Below are 20,100 nucleotides of genomic sequence, written 5' to 3'. Positions count from 1 at the left end.
CCACCCCTCCTCACAAGCTCCTCCCACCTCCACCAGGGGTGGCGACTACAACTCCCGACGTGCTTCGCGCCCAGAGCCGGGGGCTCTTCTGGCGCTAAGGAACCTAGGAGCTCAGATTCGTAGGACCTGCTCCCATCCAGCGTTTTGTTTTTTTGTTTTTTTTCCATCCAGCGCTTTAATTCGAGTTTCCTTGTTCTTGATCCCCTTGTGCTGGCCCGCCCTCGTGGAGGCCGCTGCTGAGTGAAGAGAGAAAGCAGCAGGTCTCTAAACAGGAGGGCTAGAGAGACTGCCATGTAAAAATTGTAATTTCTCCGCAACATCTCTAAAGGGCCACCGCCTCAATGAAAGGCCAACTACCTAAAAATTTTTTTAAAAAGCTGTCCCACTGGAGGAAACAAGATGTTTAGGAAACTTATCTGCCTCAACATCTGGCTCTGGAGAGAAGGGGGAAAAAATCCTGAAAACTTGTAATCACAGGTCAATTTCCATTCAGATTTAGAATTCAGATTGATACTGCCTGCATGATTCAGAAATTCAAACTGAAAGATCTATTTCAGCCAGTTTTGTAGTCTTCACCTCTTGTTGTTGTTTAGTTGCTCCGTTGCGTCCGACTGTAGCCCACCAGGCTCCTCTGTCCATGGGATTTTCTAGGCAAGAATACTGGCGTGGGTAGCCATTCCCTTCTCCAGGGGATCTTTCCCACCGAGGGATCAAACCCGTGTTTCCTGCATCGGCAGGCAGAATCACCAGGGAAGCTCACCAGTGACAGATAAAAAATATAATTTAAAAATAATTTGTAGTTCCCTCAACTGTCTCGCGGATCCATCTCTTGCTTCAACAGTGCTTGGACGGAACAGACCCAGGGATGCCCCTTGCTCCAGCCTCCGACCACACTCCAATCTTTTTTTCAGTGGCAGCCTTCAGAATCAGTCACTCAGCTGTCCACGATCACCGGGACCAGCCATCTCCATTTTTGGAGCTTAATTCCTTATTACCGATCACCCATGAGCTCCCAGATTGGTCAGAATTATTCCATTGAGGTGGTGGCCGCTGTCAGTCACTTACACTGCGGGACTTGTACACCTACCTCTCTCTGGGCTTCTATCTGGACCGCAACATTGTGGCTCTGGAGGGTGTGGGCCACTTCTTTCGCAAACTGGCCAAGGAGAAGCGCGAGGACCCTCGAGCATTTCTTGACAATGCCAAGCCAGCGCAGCGGCCGCTCCCTCTTCCTGGAGGTGCAGAAGCCGTCTCAAGACGAGTGGGGGTAAAACCCAGGACACTATTGAAGCTGCCCTTCTCCTGGAGAAGAACCTAGAGCAGGCCATTTTGGATCTGCATGGTCTGGGTTCTGTCACAAGTCCCCACATTTGTGACTTCCTGGAGAACCACTTCCTAGTTAAGGAGGTGAAATGCATCAAGAAGACAGGGGACCATCTGACCAACCTTTGCAGGCTGGCTGGTTCCCAGGCACGACTGGACAAATATCTCTTCAAAAAGCTCACCCTCAAGCAAGACTAGGAGCCCTTTTAAGAGCCCTGCTAACGCCAGGGCTTCTGCCTGGAGCCCTCTCTCAAGCTTTGGACCAAATGGAAAAAGTAAAGCTTTTCGTAGCACAAAATAAATAAAAATAACTTTACACTAGCAACAGAAAATACGACGTGTTAAGGAATAAATCTCATAAAAAATGTGACTGACCAATATGGAAACGATTTGTAAAGTTTATTGAAATACATTTAAAAACAAAGAAATGGAGTCATAACATTTTTGTGAAGTATTAAAACATCCATTCTTTCCAAATTAATCTCTCAACTCAATGTAAGTCCAATAAAAATACTAATTGGCCCATTCCTGGAATCTGACACAGTGAATAAACAATTTATATGAAAGAATAAAGGAACGGGAAGGGTTGAAGTGATTCTGAGAAATAAAAGTGGGAAGAGCGGACTGTAAATTATCAAGGTTTGCTAACAATCACAGTCAGTAAGGCAGGGTGCCACTGACAGGGTACGTGAACAGATGAAGGAAGGAGCCTGGAGAACCTAGGCGTATGACATATGACAAAACATGACACCGATGACAGCACAGTCAGTGGGGGAGGAGGGACTAGGCAGCAAAGAACAGCAATTCAAATGGGGGGAAATGGATCTCTGATTTACAAATCAAGAGCAACAAAAACAAACCCAAACAGCACAGCCAGTTGGATTAAAGAACCAAATGTAAAATACTTCCATAAGAAAATACAAGAGTATGCAAGATTTCCCAAAGAAGACACAAAAAGCACAAACTACAAATAGATAAAAGTGTTTACATTAAAAAATAAAAAACTTCTTTAAAAGATACTATTATATTGTGGTCATATTTTTTCTTAAACTTCTAATAATTTAGAGAGACATACTTAAATATTTAGAAATAAAATAACACCTGGGTTTTGCTTCAGAGGATCTGGAGGGGACTTATGGGTCGGGTTATTGTTGATAAAAGCTTATCTCTGAGTTGGTGATTGTTGAAACTGGGTGATAGGTATACAGGGATTTGTCAAACTGCCTCCTTCCTTTTAGTGTATATTTTTTATAATAAAGGCAAAAGAGAAGAAAGAACATTATGACAATAGTGTATCAGTATTCACCCACCAAATTAACACACACTTAAAAAACTGACGTGTGTGTATGTGTTAGTCACTCAGTTGTATCTGACTCTTTGTGACTCCGTGGACTGTAGCCCACCAGGCTCCTCTGTCCATGAATTCTTCAGGCAAGAATACTGGAGTGGGTTGCTATTGCCTTCTCCAGGGGGATCTTTCCAACCCAGGGATTGAACCCTGGTCTCCTGCATTACAGGCGGATGCTTTACCATCTGAGCTACTGGAGAAGCCCTAAAAAACTGATCATTCTAAGTAATTCCCTAGCAGTCCCGTGTTTAGGACTCAGCGCTTTCACTGCCAAGGCCTGGGTTCAATCCCTGGTCAGGGAAGTAAGATCCCAAAAGCTGTGCAGTGCAACAAAAAATACAAATAAAAAATCTGATAATTCTAATTGTTAGCAAGAAGATGAAAAAGTGACAACTCTTATACACACAGGGTAGGAACAGAAATTGGCAGAATCAACTTGGAGGAAAATTTCACATCTTCTGCCAAAACCACTGGATACTCTTGACTATTCCCCATCTAGGTTAAATCCTAGAAGATCTTGCCCTGGAAAACATATACAAGAATAAAAATGCTCACAGGCTTATTTTCAATAGCAAAAAAAAAACCCCAAAGAAACTGGAAACAACCTAGTGTCCATTTGTAAAAGAATGTGCAGCTAAACAGTGGTATATTTACATAATGGAATGAAAGTGAATGTACTGGAGCTCCATGCATCATCGTGGATACATCTTACAAACAAATGGCCAAAGGAAGGAATTTGCATAATCTGTAAACATAACACCATTTATTTATAATACAAAACCATGTAAAAGTATGCTGTCAGGGATGCATACATATGTAATAAATTTCTAGAGAAAAGCTAAGAGTGATAACATTCAAAATTTCAGATAGTGGTTACTTCTAGTGGGAGAAGGAAGGAGAATATAATTAAGGACAGATAGGGAGCAACATGGGGCTTGTGAGGGTTTGCTTCTAAGCTGGGTGTAATGTAAATTCATGGCTGATTCATGTCAATGTATGACAAAAACCACTACAATATTGTAAAGTAATTAGCCTCCAACTATTAAAAGTAAATGGAAAAAAAATAATAAAAATCCTAAACTGGAAAAAAATAAAATAAAAATTACAATGTATTGTATAAAAAAATAAGCTGGGTGTAGAGTAGGTGAGTGTACTACATTATTCTTTAGTCCTTTCATATGTAATAAGATAATTTGTAATTAAAGGTTTTTTCATATATGCAGATAGCACATCATGTACACTTGAAACTAATATATGTCAATTATATCTCAGTTTTTAGAAAAATATATATGTGTATATTTTTTTCAGTAAAAGGAGATGTGGTGGGGGAGGGGGGAGTGGACGAAGAGACACAAAAGTATACATCAGGGAAGTAATAAGTTCATTTCAGCTCAACAAGTTTTATTGAAAACATACCATCCTCCAGAGGAAATACACTGATTCCTCTGAGTGCAGAGGTGAGGGGCTCTCTGCATGAGAAAGCGTGAGTTCTGGCCAGACATGTGATGAAGCCCCCACATGTCAGTGATCGGTGAGAGGGCTTTTGATCCCAGCTAAAAGATCTGAGTTTCCCTTCTCTTTGCCCCACCTGCTCCCCGCTCTCTCCTGTCTCTTCTGAATGGGCTCTAGGTGTGGGTCTTGAATCACAGGCGTGCAGTGGAAACAACAGTGCTGAGGGCATCTTCCACATACCTTTTAGATGTGAACGACGTCACAGGGAGACCCCGGCAGGAGTGTGAGTGTGAAAGACAGCATACCTGTTGCTTTGTCCTGACGCCTGCTCAGGGCTTCCCCGCACCTGGGAAAACCACGCAGCTGAGGCAAATGGTCCAGGATTCCAGCTCCTTACTCAGGTGAGCCACCTCTTCAAGAGGAATGCACCTCAACACCAGTGCCCGATTCCAGGGGCTGAAGACATAGATATGACCTGCCAGGCTTCAAGTCCAGTCATGCAGGCGGCATCACGTGGGCCATATCTTGGTATCAGCACTTCCTCCCGCCTCCGATTTCTGGCTCTTCCAGGCCTTCCTGGGGGATCCCCAGTCTCCCCAGGCCTTCTTGGGGAAGTCCCCAGTCTCCCCAGGCCTTCCTGGGGGAATCCCCAGCCTCGCCAGGCCTCCCTGGAGGGGCTCCCCAACTTCCCTGGGTCCTTCCTGAGAGCCCAAGGATATGGAGGCTACAGACAGTCTGATCCCTGGGTCACATACAGTGTCCTGCAAACTCACTCCTTACAACTCTGTGTCTGCTGGAATCCCAGGCCCTGGGCCCTCTAACTGCATTTCCCACTCTTCTCCAACTGTCTGGGTGCAGTGGTGATGGATCAAGCATCAGCCAAGGGTCTGCAGGTCTGAAAGAGATCCAAGAGGCACAGGGCTTGTCACCATCCTCAGATCCCAGCATCTCTGTTTCCCCCCAACAGCTCCCCGCCTCCGCTGCCTTTTAATCTATTTTACCTTCCAAACCCACTGTTATATATTGCCCCTCCCTGGATATGCTTATCATGGGCAATTCTTCCCTATTATTTTGCACCTGTTGGCTTTACTAAACCAATACTAAACCAGGGTCCCTCCTGGCATGTTCTTAGCTCTTGGTGGACATTGCCAACCTGACCTCAATGAGAGAAATCTAATACTATTAATACTAGTAATGATGATGTATATATGTGTGTGTATGTTCAGTCGGTCAGTCATGTCCAACTCTTTGCAACCTCATGGATGGTAGCCCACCAGATTCCTCTGTCCATGGGATTTCCCAGGCAATAATACTGGAATGAGTTGCCATTTTCTCCTGCAGAGGATCTTTCTGACCCAGGGATCCAACCTGTGTCTCCTGCATTGCAGGCTAATTCTTTACCCACTGAGCCACCTGGGAAGTCCCAATAATGATGATAATGGCTAATATTTATTGAGGACTTGACATGTGCTAGGCCTTGCCTGTTACGAGTACTTTACACGTGGCAGGCAATGTCCTGAATACCTACTTAGTGTACATACTTATTTAGGTATATAATGTAATTCTCATTCAACCAATGAGAAAACCCAGGCACAGAGCAGTTAAGTAACTCACCCAGGTAACATGGTCTTTTCCAGAGCCTGCACTCTGAACTACACGCAGACCTCAGAAACACGGCAGGTTCAGTTACAGACCACCATAATAAAGCAAATATTGCAGTCAAATGAGTCACAAATTCTTTGGCTTCCCAGTGCATGTAAAAGTTATGTTTATACTCTCCTGTAGTCTATTAAGTGTTCAAAAGCATGATGTTTTTAAAACAATGTACATCCCTTCACAGAGAACTATATTCAATATCCTATGATTAACCACAATGGAAAAGAAGATTAATAATATATATATAACTGAATCACTATGCTATAGAGCAACATTGTAAATCAAATATACTTCAATAAAAAGTTGATTTAAAAAAATGTACATGCCTTAATTAAAAAATAGGAATAGGAACAACTGCTGAGTCATATCCGACTCTTTGTGACCCCGTGGACTATAGTCTACCAGGCTCCTCTGTCCATGGAATTCTCCAGACAAGAATACTGCAGTGGGTTGCCATTTCCTTCTCCAGGGGATCTTCCCCACCCAGGGATCAAATCCGGGTCTCCTGCATTGCAGGCAGATTCTTTACCATCTGAGCCACCAGGGAAGGCCTAATTTAAAAATACATAGTGCTAAAAAAGAAAAAAAAAATGCTAATTATCATCTGACCAGGAAAGGTTGCCACAAACCTTCTGTTTGAAAAAAAAAAACCAACACACAGCATTTGCCAAGTGCAATCAAGTGAAGCCTAGGAACTTCCCTGGTGGTCCAGTGGTTAAGACTCTGTGCTCCCAGCGCGGGGTGGAGGGGGAACTGGTTGTTCCATCGCTGGTCAGGGAACTAGATCCTGCCTCCCTGCAACTAAGAGTTCTCAGGTGGGAACTGAAAGAGCCTTCATGCTTCAAGGAAGATCCCCGCCAGCTAAAAGGTGCTGGGCAGACAAATATTTTCCTAAAAAGATAAAATAGAGTGAAGCCCATACTAGGCTACCCTGGGTGTCTCCTAAAAGCCCAGGTAGAGCAAGCCCTTCCCCAAAGCTTACACCGCATGACAGCCTCCTTGACTTGGCGGAAGCCACGTTCGGGACCGCGGCCGTCCACGAAGTACATGTATCGGAGCTCGGCGGGATAGGCGGCTCGGCTGAGGCCGGACATCAGCGGGATGGTGCGGCCCTCGGCCCCGGGGGCCTCGCTCAGCGCCTGCAGCATCTGGAACCTGCACCACGGGTCCCGGAGGAAGCCCGGGGTGATGAGCAGCACGCGGCAGTGGCTGCTGCTCAACGCGTGGCACAGCTCGGACACGATCGCGCCACCGGGGGTGGCGTCGCGAAGCTGCAAGAAGCAGCGCAGGCTGGCGGCGCCGCCCTCCAGGTAGGAGACCAGCTCCTGGGCGGCCACCAGGTCCTCCTCGCTGTGGCACACGCACACATCATAGTCCTTGCTCCAGCGGCCGCTGCTGCTGCTGCCGCCGCCGCCGCCGTCGGCGCCCCCGTGCGACGGTGTAGGGATGGGAGACACCTCTGAGCTGCGGCCCAGGGATGGGGGGCTGTCCGGTGAGCTCGGCTGTGAAACGTCGCTGGGGGCGCTTTCTGGGGAGACGGGCTTCTTCGTGGGCTTCCTCGACAGGGCCTGCCTGAACCAGTCTGCAGGGGAGAGCGGCATTGCTTAGGCTTGGAGTTCTCAGCAGGGGCTTCCTCCCGACCCCACCAGAGAAGAGTCACCTCGGGATGGACCCCAGTCTGTCTCCCCTGCCCACCTTCCTGTCTCCCCTGCCCACCTTCTCACACCAGCTATTCTGTGTACTGTGTCCATCCCTCGGGACTTGCCCCAAACTTCCCCTTATCTTAAAAGGTTTGGGGAATACATAAAAGCTGGTTGTTTGCACTTCCCGGGTGGCCCAATGGTTGAGGATCCACCTGCCAATGCAGGGGACATGGGTTTCATCCCTGGTCCAGGAAGATTCCACATGCCTCCGGGGAACTAAGCTCCAGCCCTCACTCTAGAGCCCATGAGCAGAAATTACTGGTGCCCACGTGCCCTAGAGCCCAAGCTCCTCAACAAGGGAAGTCACCGCAATGAGGAGCCCGTGCACTGCAACTAGAGAAAGCCCACACACAGCAACAAAGACCCAGAGCAGCCAAAATAAATAAAGAAGCCTGGCAGTTTTATAAGTTAGTGGAGATGTAATACCAGCTTGTCCTACTGTATTGCATATTCGAAAGTTACTAAGAGTAGATCATAAAAGTTCTCATCACAAGAAGGAACTGTAAGGTGATGGATGTTAACTAGACTTAGTGCGATGATTATCTTACAATATATACAAATGCTGGATCACTATGTTGTACATCTGAAACTAATGGAATAGCGTATGTCAATTATACCTCAATAATTAAAAAAAAAATTTTTGGTATAACAACGATATGAGAAAAAACAACTCTAGCTGTTTACCAGCCTGATTAGGAAAGACAGCTTCGCCTGCTCCACGCCCTTTGGTTTCTGATACCCCCAGCCTAACCAGAACTTCCCAAAAGATGACTAATCAACCATCTGTGAGCCTGTAAGCAGAATTATGTTAAGCTGGTAAATGTCAGTTAGTCCCCAAACCCATTTTTAGCACTGAGGGGAGGTAGATTTAGATCACGGGGAGCAAAAGAGAGGCAGGGATTGGCACCTGTTTGGCCATGAGAAATCCTACATGCTACGTACGTGCATGCTAAGTCTCCTCAATCATGTCCGACTTCACAACCCTGTGGACTGTAGCCCACTAGCTCCTCTGTCCATGGGATTCTCCAGACAAGAATACTGGAGTAGGTGGCCATATCCTCCTCCAGGGGAATCTTCCCAACCCAGAGATTGAACCCACATCTCTTATGTCTCCTGCATTGGCAGGCAGGTTCTTTACCACGAGCACCACCAGGGAAGCCCTGAGAAATCCTAGCTTCCTGCCAAATGGGTAAAATGGGAATGTGGAAGGAGGTCACTGTCCAGAGCTCCTGAAGACCTTAGCACTTGATTGATTCCAAACCACACTTCGGAGGGCCGCACAGATTTGATTGTGGACTGCTTGCTTTCTGGATGACCTTAAACAAGACAGTCTATGTTTCCACTTCCTTATCTGGAAAATGGGTTCATTTTTCAGTTGTTGTTGAAGGTTAGAGGAAATAATGCCTTATCTGGCATATTGTTGAGTACTCCAAATGATTTCAACTCAGCTTCTCTAGCTTTTGATCAGGATAGAAAGTTTGGTGTTCCGGAGGTGTCCTCTCTCTCTGCTCTGCTTGTCTCCTTCCTCTGAATGGTTCTGAGCGATTTAGAGGACAAGAGACATCAAGTCAAGTACTCAGCACGGTGGTTTCCAGGCTGGGAAGATTAGCTGAGCACACCTGGGAGACCAGTGAGCCAAAATGATTGAAGGCTCCCAGAGGCACACTGCCTCACTCCCCACAGAGCCCTGGGCACTGAAATCAAGACAGGACCACTCCTCCCACACCATCAGCCTCCTTTGAATCTCTCCAGGGCCTGTGTTTGGGGGCCAGGCAGCCTCCTGGAATTAGGAGTCTGGGTCCACTCACCAGCCATCTTGCCCAGAGGCTTCTTGGACCTGGAGCCAGGAGCCGGGGAGGAGGTTGATGATGCCATCGTGGTGGGCTCCAAACTAACCCCATGAGACCAGGCATTGGTAAAGTGGGAGAAGGGAGGGGCCCCAGTCTTGACCTCATGGAACAGCCATTCTACAAAAGACAGAGAGAGAGGGTCACAAAAGCTGGATCTAGCTTACTCCCAGTCCCAGGGCATGGGCTCTGGGAGTTATTCTTCTCTGGGTGCCTGACAGAGGCTCAGTCTCTAAATGGGTCCCTTATGGGATTAGGGTCAGCCACCACTGGGATTAAAGCTGGTTTCTAGCAAAACCCCAATCTGTGTAATAATGAAACTTACAGAGTATGAGCTCAGCATGACCAGCAGAGTGACTGTCCTCTGCGCCACCTGGCCAGGGGTGCATTCGGGATCTGGGGAAGGGCGACTGGCAAGCACCTCGTTGTAGGAACTTCCTGTGTAAATGCTGAAATCAGAGAAGAAGGTCCGTTGCTGTTTAAACAAATAATTATGTATCAAGGTAAACAGATATTTTGCAGTTTGAGAGCTAGCACATGTAAGAAACCTTGGTGGACTTTTCCTCCAAGTCTGCCTTTCCCCAAATCACTCCTTCCATCCACCCCCCAGCCATCCCTCTCTCCCTCAGCTGCACAAAATGGTTAAGTTTACAGACTATGCAGGCAGAGTTCCTAGATCTCTTATGAAATGTGGCCTCTGGTAAACTGCTTACTCTTGCAAAACTTTAGTTTTTCCATCTGTGAAATGGGAATAATACTACAACCTGCTCAGCATTATTGTGAAGACCACACAAGATGATTTACGTAAAGTGCATGGCATAGAATGCTCAGAAAAAAATTACCCTGGTAGCTCAGTGGTAAAGAATCTGCCTGCCAATGCAGGAGACACGGGTTCGATCCCTGGTCCAGGAAGATTCCATATGCCTGGGGCAGTTAAGCCCATTTGCCACAGCTGTTGAGCTTGTGTTCTAGAACCCGCAAATCTCAACCACTAAAGCTGCACACTCTAGAGCCTGCCAATGCTCCACAACAAGAGAAGCCTCCAATGTGAGAAGCCCGAGCACCTGCTCTTCACAAATAGAGAAAATAACAAATACATATGAAAAAATAAAATAATCCAGGGACTTCCCTGGTGGTCCAGGGGTTAAGAATCCACCTTGCAATGCCAGGGACCTGGGTTCAATCCCTGGAGGAAGAACTTAGATCCCACATGCCCCAGACTTAATAAGTCCAGGAGCCACAACCAGAGAGTCCACATGCCACAGTGAAAGACCCTGTATGATGCAACTAAGACCCAACGCAGCAAATAAACATTTTAAAAATTAAAACAAGCCAGACACTGGAGGGATATATTCAATGTTTTTCCAAATTCCAGAAGGTTTTTGGTTTGCTTTTTGGAGGTGGAGGGAAGGGAGTGTCAAAAGGCATCAACATTTATATGGAAATGCAAAGGACCAAGACTGCCTCAGATGGCAACTGCTGTGTTCTCTTCCCACCACAATGACCTAATGTCCCTGATGGCGGAGTCTCGTTTTGCTGAGGTTTCTGGGAGCATACTGTGTGGAGCAGAGCCCACCCTGATCTGAGACAGAGTCACTGAGATCTAGTGGCTTCTGGAGGTGAAGGGTTGGTAGAGAACTTGGCACTAGAGCAAGGGCTGCTCTGTCACTATTTGATGGATCTGCAGACGTCAAGACAACCCTGCCCCGTCCCCTCCCTGCCCACCGCCCCCAGAAGCCACAGAGAAAGGCACATTTGAATAAACACACTGAGATAAAGAGTTTTGGAAAGCTGAAGAAAGTCTTTCAATGTTGCACAAACATGCTTCATTCGGCTAAATGCTGAACACCCTTATGCCAAGCCGATGGAGAGAAGACAAGAGGTACTGATGATTCATGAAAACATATAAAAGTTCAAAAAAAGGAGTTGAACTGCAGCAGCAGAGGGTGGGGCAGGTTTTCGGGGCAGAAGGAGTTGGGATGGGCTGGGGAAGAGGCATGTTTGAAAGAGCAAAGCAGACAGCTGCTAAGCCAAAGGGACACGAAAATGGGAACATTAGCAAAGATGTGTGTTTCTTTTCCTACCTGATATTCTTTTCCTACCTAATATTTCAGACCCCCTAAGTTGAGAGGCTGAGGCAGTGCCTAGTAACCACTGTTAGATTTGGGAGTTGTTGGGGGTTTTTTGCTTTAATTTGGCTGTGCCAGGTCTTGTTCCCCAACCAGGGATCGAACCCAGGCCCCCTATATTGGAAGCACGGAGCAGAGTCTTAACCACTGGACCACCAAGGAAGTCTAGCAGTTGCTGTCTCTTGACATCTTCATTTCAACCATTCAAGATGTCCTTCCCCTCCCTGCCCACCTCCCACCCCCAGCCCCCGCAATAGTAGACACAGTGCTACTTACTTTTTTATCGTAAACGTTTTTTCAATTGTGTTTTAATTTGAAAATTCATTATTTGGCTTTGACACACAAACTGGAGACTGATTTGATATTTTTATGACAGCTTAAAAGTTCAAAATTAACATAAAACTTCAGTCTACTTAACCAATGTAGATTTAAGGTTCAGTTTCTCGGTGTATCAAATGACTTACCCTTTTGACACTACATGCTGATTTTTGGTAGCTGTGTTTTTTCATTGTTTAAGAAGAAATCCAAATGCCCAATAGCCACTGGAAGTGGACTGGTATAAGCCCTAGTGACTGACGTTATGGAAAAGTTCAAACACAGGAAATAGCATCTTTCACAAAGGAAAATTGAGCAAGAATGAAGATCAGTTCCATTAACTGTGTACACTGTCTGTTTCCTAGAATCTAAAACCCTACTGCATTTTCCTTGTTTCTTTTCAGTTCTTGTGCAGCTGAGGTTGTGGAGCAATCACACGCAGATATGCTTTAATCTTGACAAGCTTTAGTAATAGTCGTGTATTAGATGTAGGAGACATACTTGTCAGGCAGACAAGAAGCTAATGAACGCAAATCTCCAACTGGAAGTTCTTATCACTCGATCTGTCTGTTCTGTGATTTGTTCTGTAGTCAATTTTCCCTGTTCCTTTAAACAGTTCATCAAGTAGAAGGATGTAGACCTAAATACCTCCTTTGTAGATAATTACAAAAACTTGATAGAAAATTAGGAAAGAGCTTCTTCAAAACAAAACCAAAAACAAAAAAACCAGTAGCATGTTACTGTCAGTGTTTTTAGAATACTTTTTCAATATTATAAGAAGGAACTTAGTATGTGAGGTAAATACTATAAAGCTTCACTGAATAAAACCCAAAGTGTATTAAGTATTATTCAATATCTAACTGGTCTCCAGTATCTACTGTATAGGGAATGTACTGAAACCTATGAAGATATATGGTTATGTATCTTACCTAATTCAAATTCCATTTCTGTTAAACAGGAAATGTTATCTGTGGAAGACAGCACAGTGGTCCCCCAAAGACGTCCATATCCTAATCCTGGGTGAAAATAAGCTACCTTACTTGGAAGAAGCAGATTTTGCAGATGTGATTAAGGGTCTGGAGATAGGAAGATTATCTTGGATTATCTAGGTGGGCCAATGTAATCACAAAGGTCTTAGAAGAGTTAGAAGGGTCAGAATGAGAGGAGATGGGACAGCAGAAGCAGAGGTCGGGGTAATGTGGGGCTCCTCTTCAAGGAGATGAACTCTGCCAACATGGGGCTATCAGTAGGAATGAGGCACCCTCCAGAAGTCGGAAAAGGCAAAGACCTGGAATCCTCCCTAGAAACTCCAGAAGGGATGCATAGCATCTATAAGATAATAAATGTGTTCAGTATGAATCCACTAAATTTGTGGTACTTTGTTGCAGAAGCAATGGGAAAGTAATACACAATCTTTGATTGTATGTGAGGCTACTGAATAGAGAAAGCATTGACTCTAAGTGCTAAAAACTGGTCTGCTTACAGGTTTAAACTGTTTGAGGGAGTTTTTCACTTCTTTGATGGACATAGTATCATCTACACTTCATTTGATCTTTGACTTCAAAATTAAGAACATTGGTTTCAAAGGCTCAAACACTTGCTGAAACACTTGTCAGGACAGGATTCATTAGAACTTACAGGACAATGTCCCTTAAAGTACTGAAATCATGGGACTTTCTTGGTGGTCCAGTGGCTAAGACTTCCTGCTGCCAATGAAAAGGGCCCAGGTTTGATCCGTGGTCAGGGAACTAGATCCCACATAAAAGTTTGTTGAATGCTACAACTAAAGATCCCGCATGCTGCAACTTAAGACCTGGTGCAGTCAAAATAAGTGTTTTTTTTAAATGCCGAAATTAACTGTTAATACCTTGATAGGCACAATACAGTTATGGACACATATGTTCACAACTGTAAGCATGGACAGGACACATAACTTCTTACAACAGGGTATGGTGAAGGTGTAGTATGTCACTCACATACTATGTTACTATTTGTATGGTGTGTTTGTGTGTGTGCACATGTTTATAAATGTATATACACATATACATATCATATACATAGTAACATAATCATGTGTGTATATATGTTTATACCTATTGATACATACATACAGTATGCATATTTGCTATACAGGTATATATAAATATTTATAAATTTATATAAATTATACATAATACAAACATATATTATTTATATATTTATATAAATATTATTCACATACAATATAATATAAATATCTAAATATTTCTATATACATCTTATATAGCAAATATACATACTATATGTATGTATCAATAGGTATAATGAATACCTATTGATGAATAGATAATACACAATATATGGATATTGTGCATTAATACAGATGTATGTGTATGCATGGGAATGGATGTAAAAGTCCATCTTAGCAAACTGGAAAGAGACTCCTTTGCTAACTTGGAAGAATTTTCTATGTCATGAGAGAGTCAGGTGTCAAGGAACCTCGGGCAGCCTTGAGAAGCCCAGATTGGTGTCCTGCTAAGGGCCAGCAAGAAACTGACCTCAGTCCTACGACTTCAACGAGATGAATTCTGCCAACAAATAACCTGAGGGGACTTATTAGTGATTCTTTTCCCATTTGCGTCTCTGATGGCACCACAGTCCTAGCTAACACCTGGACTGCGGCCGGGTAAGACCCCAGCAGAAGACTCAGCCAAGCCTTTCCCCAGCCCTTGATCCACAGAAACTCTGAGGTAACAGACGGGTGTTGGTTTAGCTGCTAAATTTGTAGTAATTCATCATGCATCACAGAAAGTGAACACAGGGACCAATCACAATGAAGAGTTTAAAAATGCCAGTTCCTATGCCCCACCCCAAATCCACTGAATCACCTCTCTGGGAGGAAGACTTGGGAAGCCGGTTTTCAAAAAGGAATTCCTGGCGGTCCAGTGGTTGGGACTCGGTGCTCTCAAGGCTTGGACCTTGGTTTCAATTCCTGATTGGAGAACTAAGATCCCGCAAGCCGCATATTGCGGCAAAACAAACAAAACCAACCAAGCAAAAAAACCAAAATCACACACAAAAAACCCCAAAAAACAAAACACACACACCAAAAAATACTAACAACAACAGCAACAACAAAAAACAAATACTCCACAATTCTGATGTACTTAAAGACTGGTCTAGTGGACTGCAGCAACGGTTCCCAAATGAAGGTGCATATCATTATCACGGAGAAAACTTAAAAAAATATATAGCTACTGGACTTCTCCGGCGGTCCAGTGATTAAGAATCTGCCTGCCAATGCAGGGAGGACATGGGTTCGGTCTCCTCTCCAGGAAGATCTCACATGCTTCGGGGCAGCTGAGTCCATATGCCCCAACCACTGGAGCCTGTGCACCCTAAAGCTGGTGTTTGGCAACAAGAGAAGCCACAGAAAAGAGAAGCCCACGCACCGCAATTAGAGAGTAGTCCCCACACGCCACAACTAGAGAAAGCCTACATGCACAAATGAAGACCCAGCACAGCCAAAAATAAGAAATAACTGATTAATTAAAAAATAGCTACCTCTGGAAATCCTTATTCAATAAAGTGGGGCCCGAAAATCTGTATTTTTAAAGAGCTCTACAGGTAATTCTGACACAAGGAACCACTTGTCTCGATGTATATAAGCAGTGGAATAATTGAAAAGTGCCCAGCAAATCTTGGGATTGATTTTGTGAAATAAAATTCAAACCACTGATTTTGCTATAAAGTCAGATTTAAGATGGGATTCTAGCAGGCAGAAAATAGTCATAGAACTCTGGGTAATTAACTGAAGTCTTATAATTTATATTAAGCTAAATCTTCTTGCTGAATATATAACAAAGTAAAAATGCTCTCAGCACTACATTTTGTAAATTTTGAAGACTTTTTTAAACATAGCTCAGTCAGTAAAGAATCTGCCTGCAGTGCAGGAGACCTGGGTTCGATTCTTGGGTCGGGAACATCCCCTGGAGAAGGAAATGGCAACCCACTCCAGTATTCTTGCCTAGAAAATCCCACGGACAGAGGAGCCTGGTGGGCTACAGTCCATGGGGTCATAAGAGTTGGACATGACTTAGCGACTAAACCACCACCAAACATGTCAGGGGCTTCCCTGGTGGCTTAGTGGTAAAGAATCTGCCTGCCAATGCAGGAGACACGGGTTCAACCCCTGGTCTGGGAAGATCCCACAAGCCAAGGAGCAACTAAGCCTGTTCACCACAACTACTGAGCCTGTGCCCTAGAGCCCCAGAGCTACAACTACCAAGCCCACACGCCACAACTACTGAAGCTGAAGCACCTAGAGCCCATACTCCATAAGGGGAGAAGCTACGGCAATGAGAAGCCCACGCCCTGCAACTAGAGAGGAGCCCTTGCTTGTCACAACTAGAGAAAGCCTGCATAGCAATGAAGACCCAGCATAGCCAAAAATAAATAAATAGCAAGTCAAAATTTTCGTGTGTGTGTGTGTGTGTGTGTGCATGTGTGTCTAGAAGCACCCACTATTTTATTTTTTTATATTTTGACTGTACAGCCTGTGAGATCTCAGTTCCCAGACCAGGGATGGAATCTGGGCCATAGCAGTGACAGCGATGAATCCTAACCACTAGTCCATGTACCAGGGAACTCCCTGAATTATAAATCAAAAGCATGGTGACTTTGGTTGTTAAAATCTAAAACCTTAGCTGTATTTCAGTCACATAGGAATATAGCTTACTGACTAAACATGAATGGGAAGTATTTTAATGTGTTGCTATATTTTGTCAAATGTAGCAAACTGGTCTTTGGAAAACAGTTCCTATGTTTTAAAAAACTCCCTTTGTTTCAAAACTATATCCTGTATGTACTAAAGGTCATTTAAACTAAAATGGCGTGAATTTACTTTTTATGTGCTTTTCCGTAGGTCTCATGTAAATATGCAGGCATTGAATGTAATATAGATTGTGGTAGCAATGAATTTAATGATGGATACAGTTTATACATTATGCCTTTATACATTATTTTCCTTTTGAGCTTTCAAAATGATTGCTTTTTATATATTTTTGAAAAAGGCTTGGGAGTGGGGAGGTCAGATATTAAAAAAAAAAAAACCTAAAATTTTTGAAGAGAAACTTTGAGAGGACTTCCATTACCAGCATAATAAAGACAGTATAAGACAACAGTAATTAAGGCTATGGTTTTTCCAGTGGTCATGTATGGATGTGAGAGTTGAACTATAAAGAAAGCTGAGCGCCGAAAAATTGACGCTTTTGAACTGTGGTGTTGGAGAACACTCTTGAGAGTCCCTTGGACTGCAAGGAGATCCAACCAGTCCATCCTAAAGGAGATCAGTCCTGGGTGTTCATTGGAAGGACTGATGCTGAAGCTGAAACTCCAATACTTTGGCCACCTCATGTGAAGAGTTGACTTATTGGAAAAGACCCTGATGCTGGGAGGGATTGGGGGCAGGAGGAGAAGGGGACGACAGAGGATGAAATGTCTGGATGGCATCACTGACTCAATAGGCATGAGTTTGAGTAAACTCCAGGAGTTGGTGATGGACAGGGAGGCCTGGCGTGCTGCGATTCATGGCGTTGCAAAGAGTCGGACACGACTGACTGACTGAACTGAATTAAGGCACAATGATATTCATGTACAAGGACAGACTAATGGAAGAATAGGGTGTTCAGAAACAGACCCACATCTATACAGTCTCCTGGTTTATAACAAAGCTGACACTTCAATGCAGTGGGAAAGGTGGTCTGGGTCAATTTAGACCGCATTGTAGGACCAAATGAATCTTGACCCACATACCCCAACATACTAAAAAAGTAATTTCAAATGGATAGTAGATACACATGAGAATCCCAACAAAGCTTTTAGAAGAAAATATAGGTGATTATCTTCCTATGATTATTTTCCTGATTTTTAAAAATTGAGATATAATTGACATCTAACATTGTACTAGTTTAGGTGAACAACATAATGATCCAATTTATGTATATATTTAGAAATGATTATCACAATAAGTCTAGTTAGCATCTATTACTATATACTTACAATTTTTTTTCTTGTCCTCAAAACTTTTAAGTACTACTCCCTTAGCAACTTTCAAATATACAATACAGTATTATTAACTATAGTCACCATGCTGTTCACTACATCCCCAGAACTTCTTTATTTTATAACTGGAAGTTTATACCTTTTGACCACCTTCACCCATTTCGCACACTCCCTATGTCCCCAGTAGGTAACAATTAAAAAAAAAAAAGAGAAGAAAAAAACTTAAGTAATAGAACCATAAGAGAAAAAAATGATAAACTGGACAACGTTAAATTGAAGAACTTTTGTTCTTCAAAAGACATCATCAGGAGAGTGAAAAAGCAATCTCCTGAGACATAAAATATTACATATCCAATATGTCTCATATCCATAATATTTAGGAACTCTTACAAACTGGTAAGGAAAAAAGAAACAACCTATTGGAAAGACAGGCAGAAGAATTGAACAGACGCTTCACAAAAGGATATCCAAGTGCCCAGCAGACATGAAAAGATGCACAGTTGGTCAGTCATCAGAAAAATGCAAATTAAACCTCAGAGCAACTGACTTTCCCCTCACTCAGCAGGATGGCTACAATGAAGAAGACAGACAGTATCAAGTACTGGTAAGCACGTGAAGAAACAGGAACTCATACACCGCCTGTAGGAGTGTAAATTGGTACAGGGACTTTGAAAACCTGTTTGGCGCTATACTCCACTTCTAGGAATATACTCAGCAGAAGCGCTTACATATGCTCACCAAAAGACAACCATAAGAAGGCCTCAGCAGCACTATTCACAACAACCCCACGCTGGAAACAGTCCATATCCATCAATGTATCCAGTAGAATGTAGAAATAAACTGGTGTCTATCCATACAGTGCAAAATTACACATCAGTGAGAATAAATGAACTACCAATAAATGCACGCATGTGTACTAAGTCGCTTCAGTCATATCTGACTCTTTGCGACCCCATGGACCGTAGCCTGCCAGTCTCCTCTGTCCATGGCATTTCCCAGCCACGAATACTGGAGTGGGTTGCCATGCCCTCCTCCAGGGGATCTTCCTGACCCAGGGATCGAACCCGCGTTTCCTGCATTGCAGGCAGATTCTTCACTGCTAAGCTACCCGGGAAGCTCCACCGCTAAATGCAACAAGAGTTAATCAACATATTGAGTACAAAACACCACACACAAAAGTACAGAAGTATGACCCCAAGTTTCCAAAGTTCAAAACCAAATAAAATTATTTATGATGTTAAAGCCAGGGTAGCAGTCACCCTTGGGTGAAAGTGACTGGAAGACACCTCCCCCAAAAGGGCATCTGGAGTGTGAGTGATGTTTTATTTATCCTGCAGTGACACTGGGTACGCTGTACCCTTAAAATCTGGGCATTTTTCTGTATGTAGGTTGTACTTCAATTTTTACAAAAGGTTTTAAAACTAACTAGACTGTGACTTCCTCTGATGGTGGGTCATTTCCGATGCTCCCTTGCCCCTGGGTCAGCTCAGTGAGTGTGTATCCCATTCTCCCCTCTCTTAGCTGCACTTGGCTGGGTGTGTGTGTTTCCTAGTGTCTCCAGGAGGAGGACAGGGGGCTGACTCTGTCTCGCTCAGTACTGTCAAGCGATGCCCAGCCCATGGCCTAGGTTCACGAAATGACTGTGGAAGGGATCCCCCCTCATAGACCCTTTACCCTTAAGTAAAGCCCTGCTCTTGCGGAAACACTGTCACAAAGGCCATCAGAGGAGAGAGAGGCTGCGAGCAGAGAAAAGAGGCGAGGAGACTGGAGGGAAAAGAATCTACGGTTCAAAACGGAAGCCACCTGAGCGAGCCAGGCTGCCCTGATCAAGGACTCTCTGCACGAGCTTCTTGGCGACAGAGAAGGTGACAGCGCTCTCCGAGGGCCTTTTCACCCCGTTTCAGCCTTGTGGGTGCTACGGGCGGCCAGGTGCAGGGGCGGAGAGGGAATGACGGCGAACCCGGCAGAGGTGCCCCAGGGAAGGGGCGGGCAAGTCCGGGAGCGGGGACCGGGCATCGGCCGCCACCTGGGTCGGACGCGGGCCTGGGGGTGTTTCCACTGCCTGCGGGGGTCCTGCCGGCCCCGCCCCCTGCTCTCCCCGCCCACCCCGGCCCGCGGGGCCCCGAGCGCTCACCTGCGCCCGGGTGCGCCGGGCGCCGCCTCGATGCCACCGGTGCCGGGCGCGGACTCCGGCGCGGGGCCGCCCGCCCGTCCGGGGGAAGTGCCTTCGGCCGCCCGCTGCCCCGGAAGCGCGGAGGCGCCAGGCCCGCGGCCCCTCCTCCGTC

General features: G+C 44.8%; 1 protein-coding gene across 2 annotated transcripts; it reads right to left on the bottom strand.

Moving 5' to 3' along the window:
- Positions 1-1,707: 1,707 nt before the first annotated feature.
- TIRAP (TIR domain containing adaptor protein) lies at positions 1,708-20,094 on the bottom strand. Of its 2 annotated transcripts, none has more exons than XM_070457375.1 (5): positions 19,950-20,094; positions 9,655-9,778; positions 9,291-9,449; positions 6,762-7,361; positions 1,708-5,018 (listed from the first exon to the last, which is right to left on the bottom strand). In XM_070457375.1, the coding sequence occupies exons 3-5, from the start codon at positions 9,355-9,357 to the stop codon at positions 4,999-5,001; spliced, it is 687 nt and encodes a 228-aa protein (XP_070313476.1). In that variant the 5' UTR covers positions 9,358-9,449; positions 9,655-9,778; positions 19,950-20,094; the 3' UTR covers positions 1,708-4,998. The 2 variants fall into 2 exon arrangements, with proteins under 2 accessions (XP_070313476.1, XP_020768365.1); XM_020912706.2 differs by lacking the exon at positions 19,950-20,094 and adding an exon at positions 14,907-19,774.
- Positions 20,095-20,100: the final 6 nt, after the last annotated feature.

The sequence above is a fragment of the Odocoileus virginianus genome, chromosome 28 (assembly GCF_023699985.2).
Source record: "Odocoileus virginianus isolate 20LAN1187 ecotype Illinois chromosome 28, Ovbor_1.2, whole genome shotgun sequence".
NCBI classification, from domain to species: domain Eukaryota; kingdom Metazoa; phylum Chordata; class Mammalia; order Artiodactyla; family Cervidae; genus Odocoileus; species Odocoileus virginianus.
The sequence above is the reverse complement of the archived record's forward strand: the minus strand, read 5'-3'. Positions and strand labels throughout refer to the sequence as shown.

Bases quoted from the DNA above. Each gene is read 5' to 3' on its own strand.
- TIRAP (XM_070457375.1), bottom strand. From the start codon at position 9,357: ATGGCATCATCAACCTCCTCCCCGGCTCCTGGCTCCAGGTCCAAGAAG. The intron at 7,362-9,290 runs GTGAGTGGACCC...TCTCCCCTGCAG, and splicing joins GCCTCTGGGCAAGATGGCTG to ACTGGTTCAGGCAGGCCCTG. The intron at 5,019-6,761 runs GTAAGCTTTGGG...GATCTCTTTCAG, and splicing joins CAAGGAGGCTGTCATGCGGT to ACCTGCAGACCCTTGGCTGA.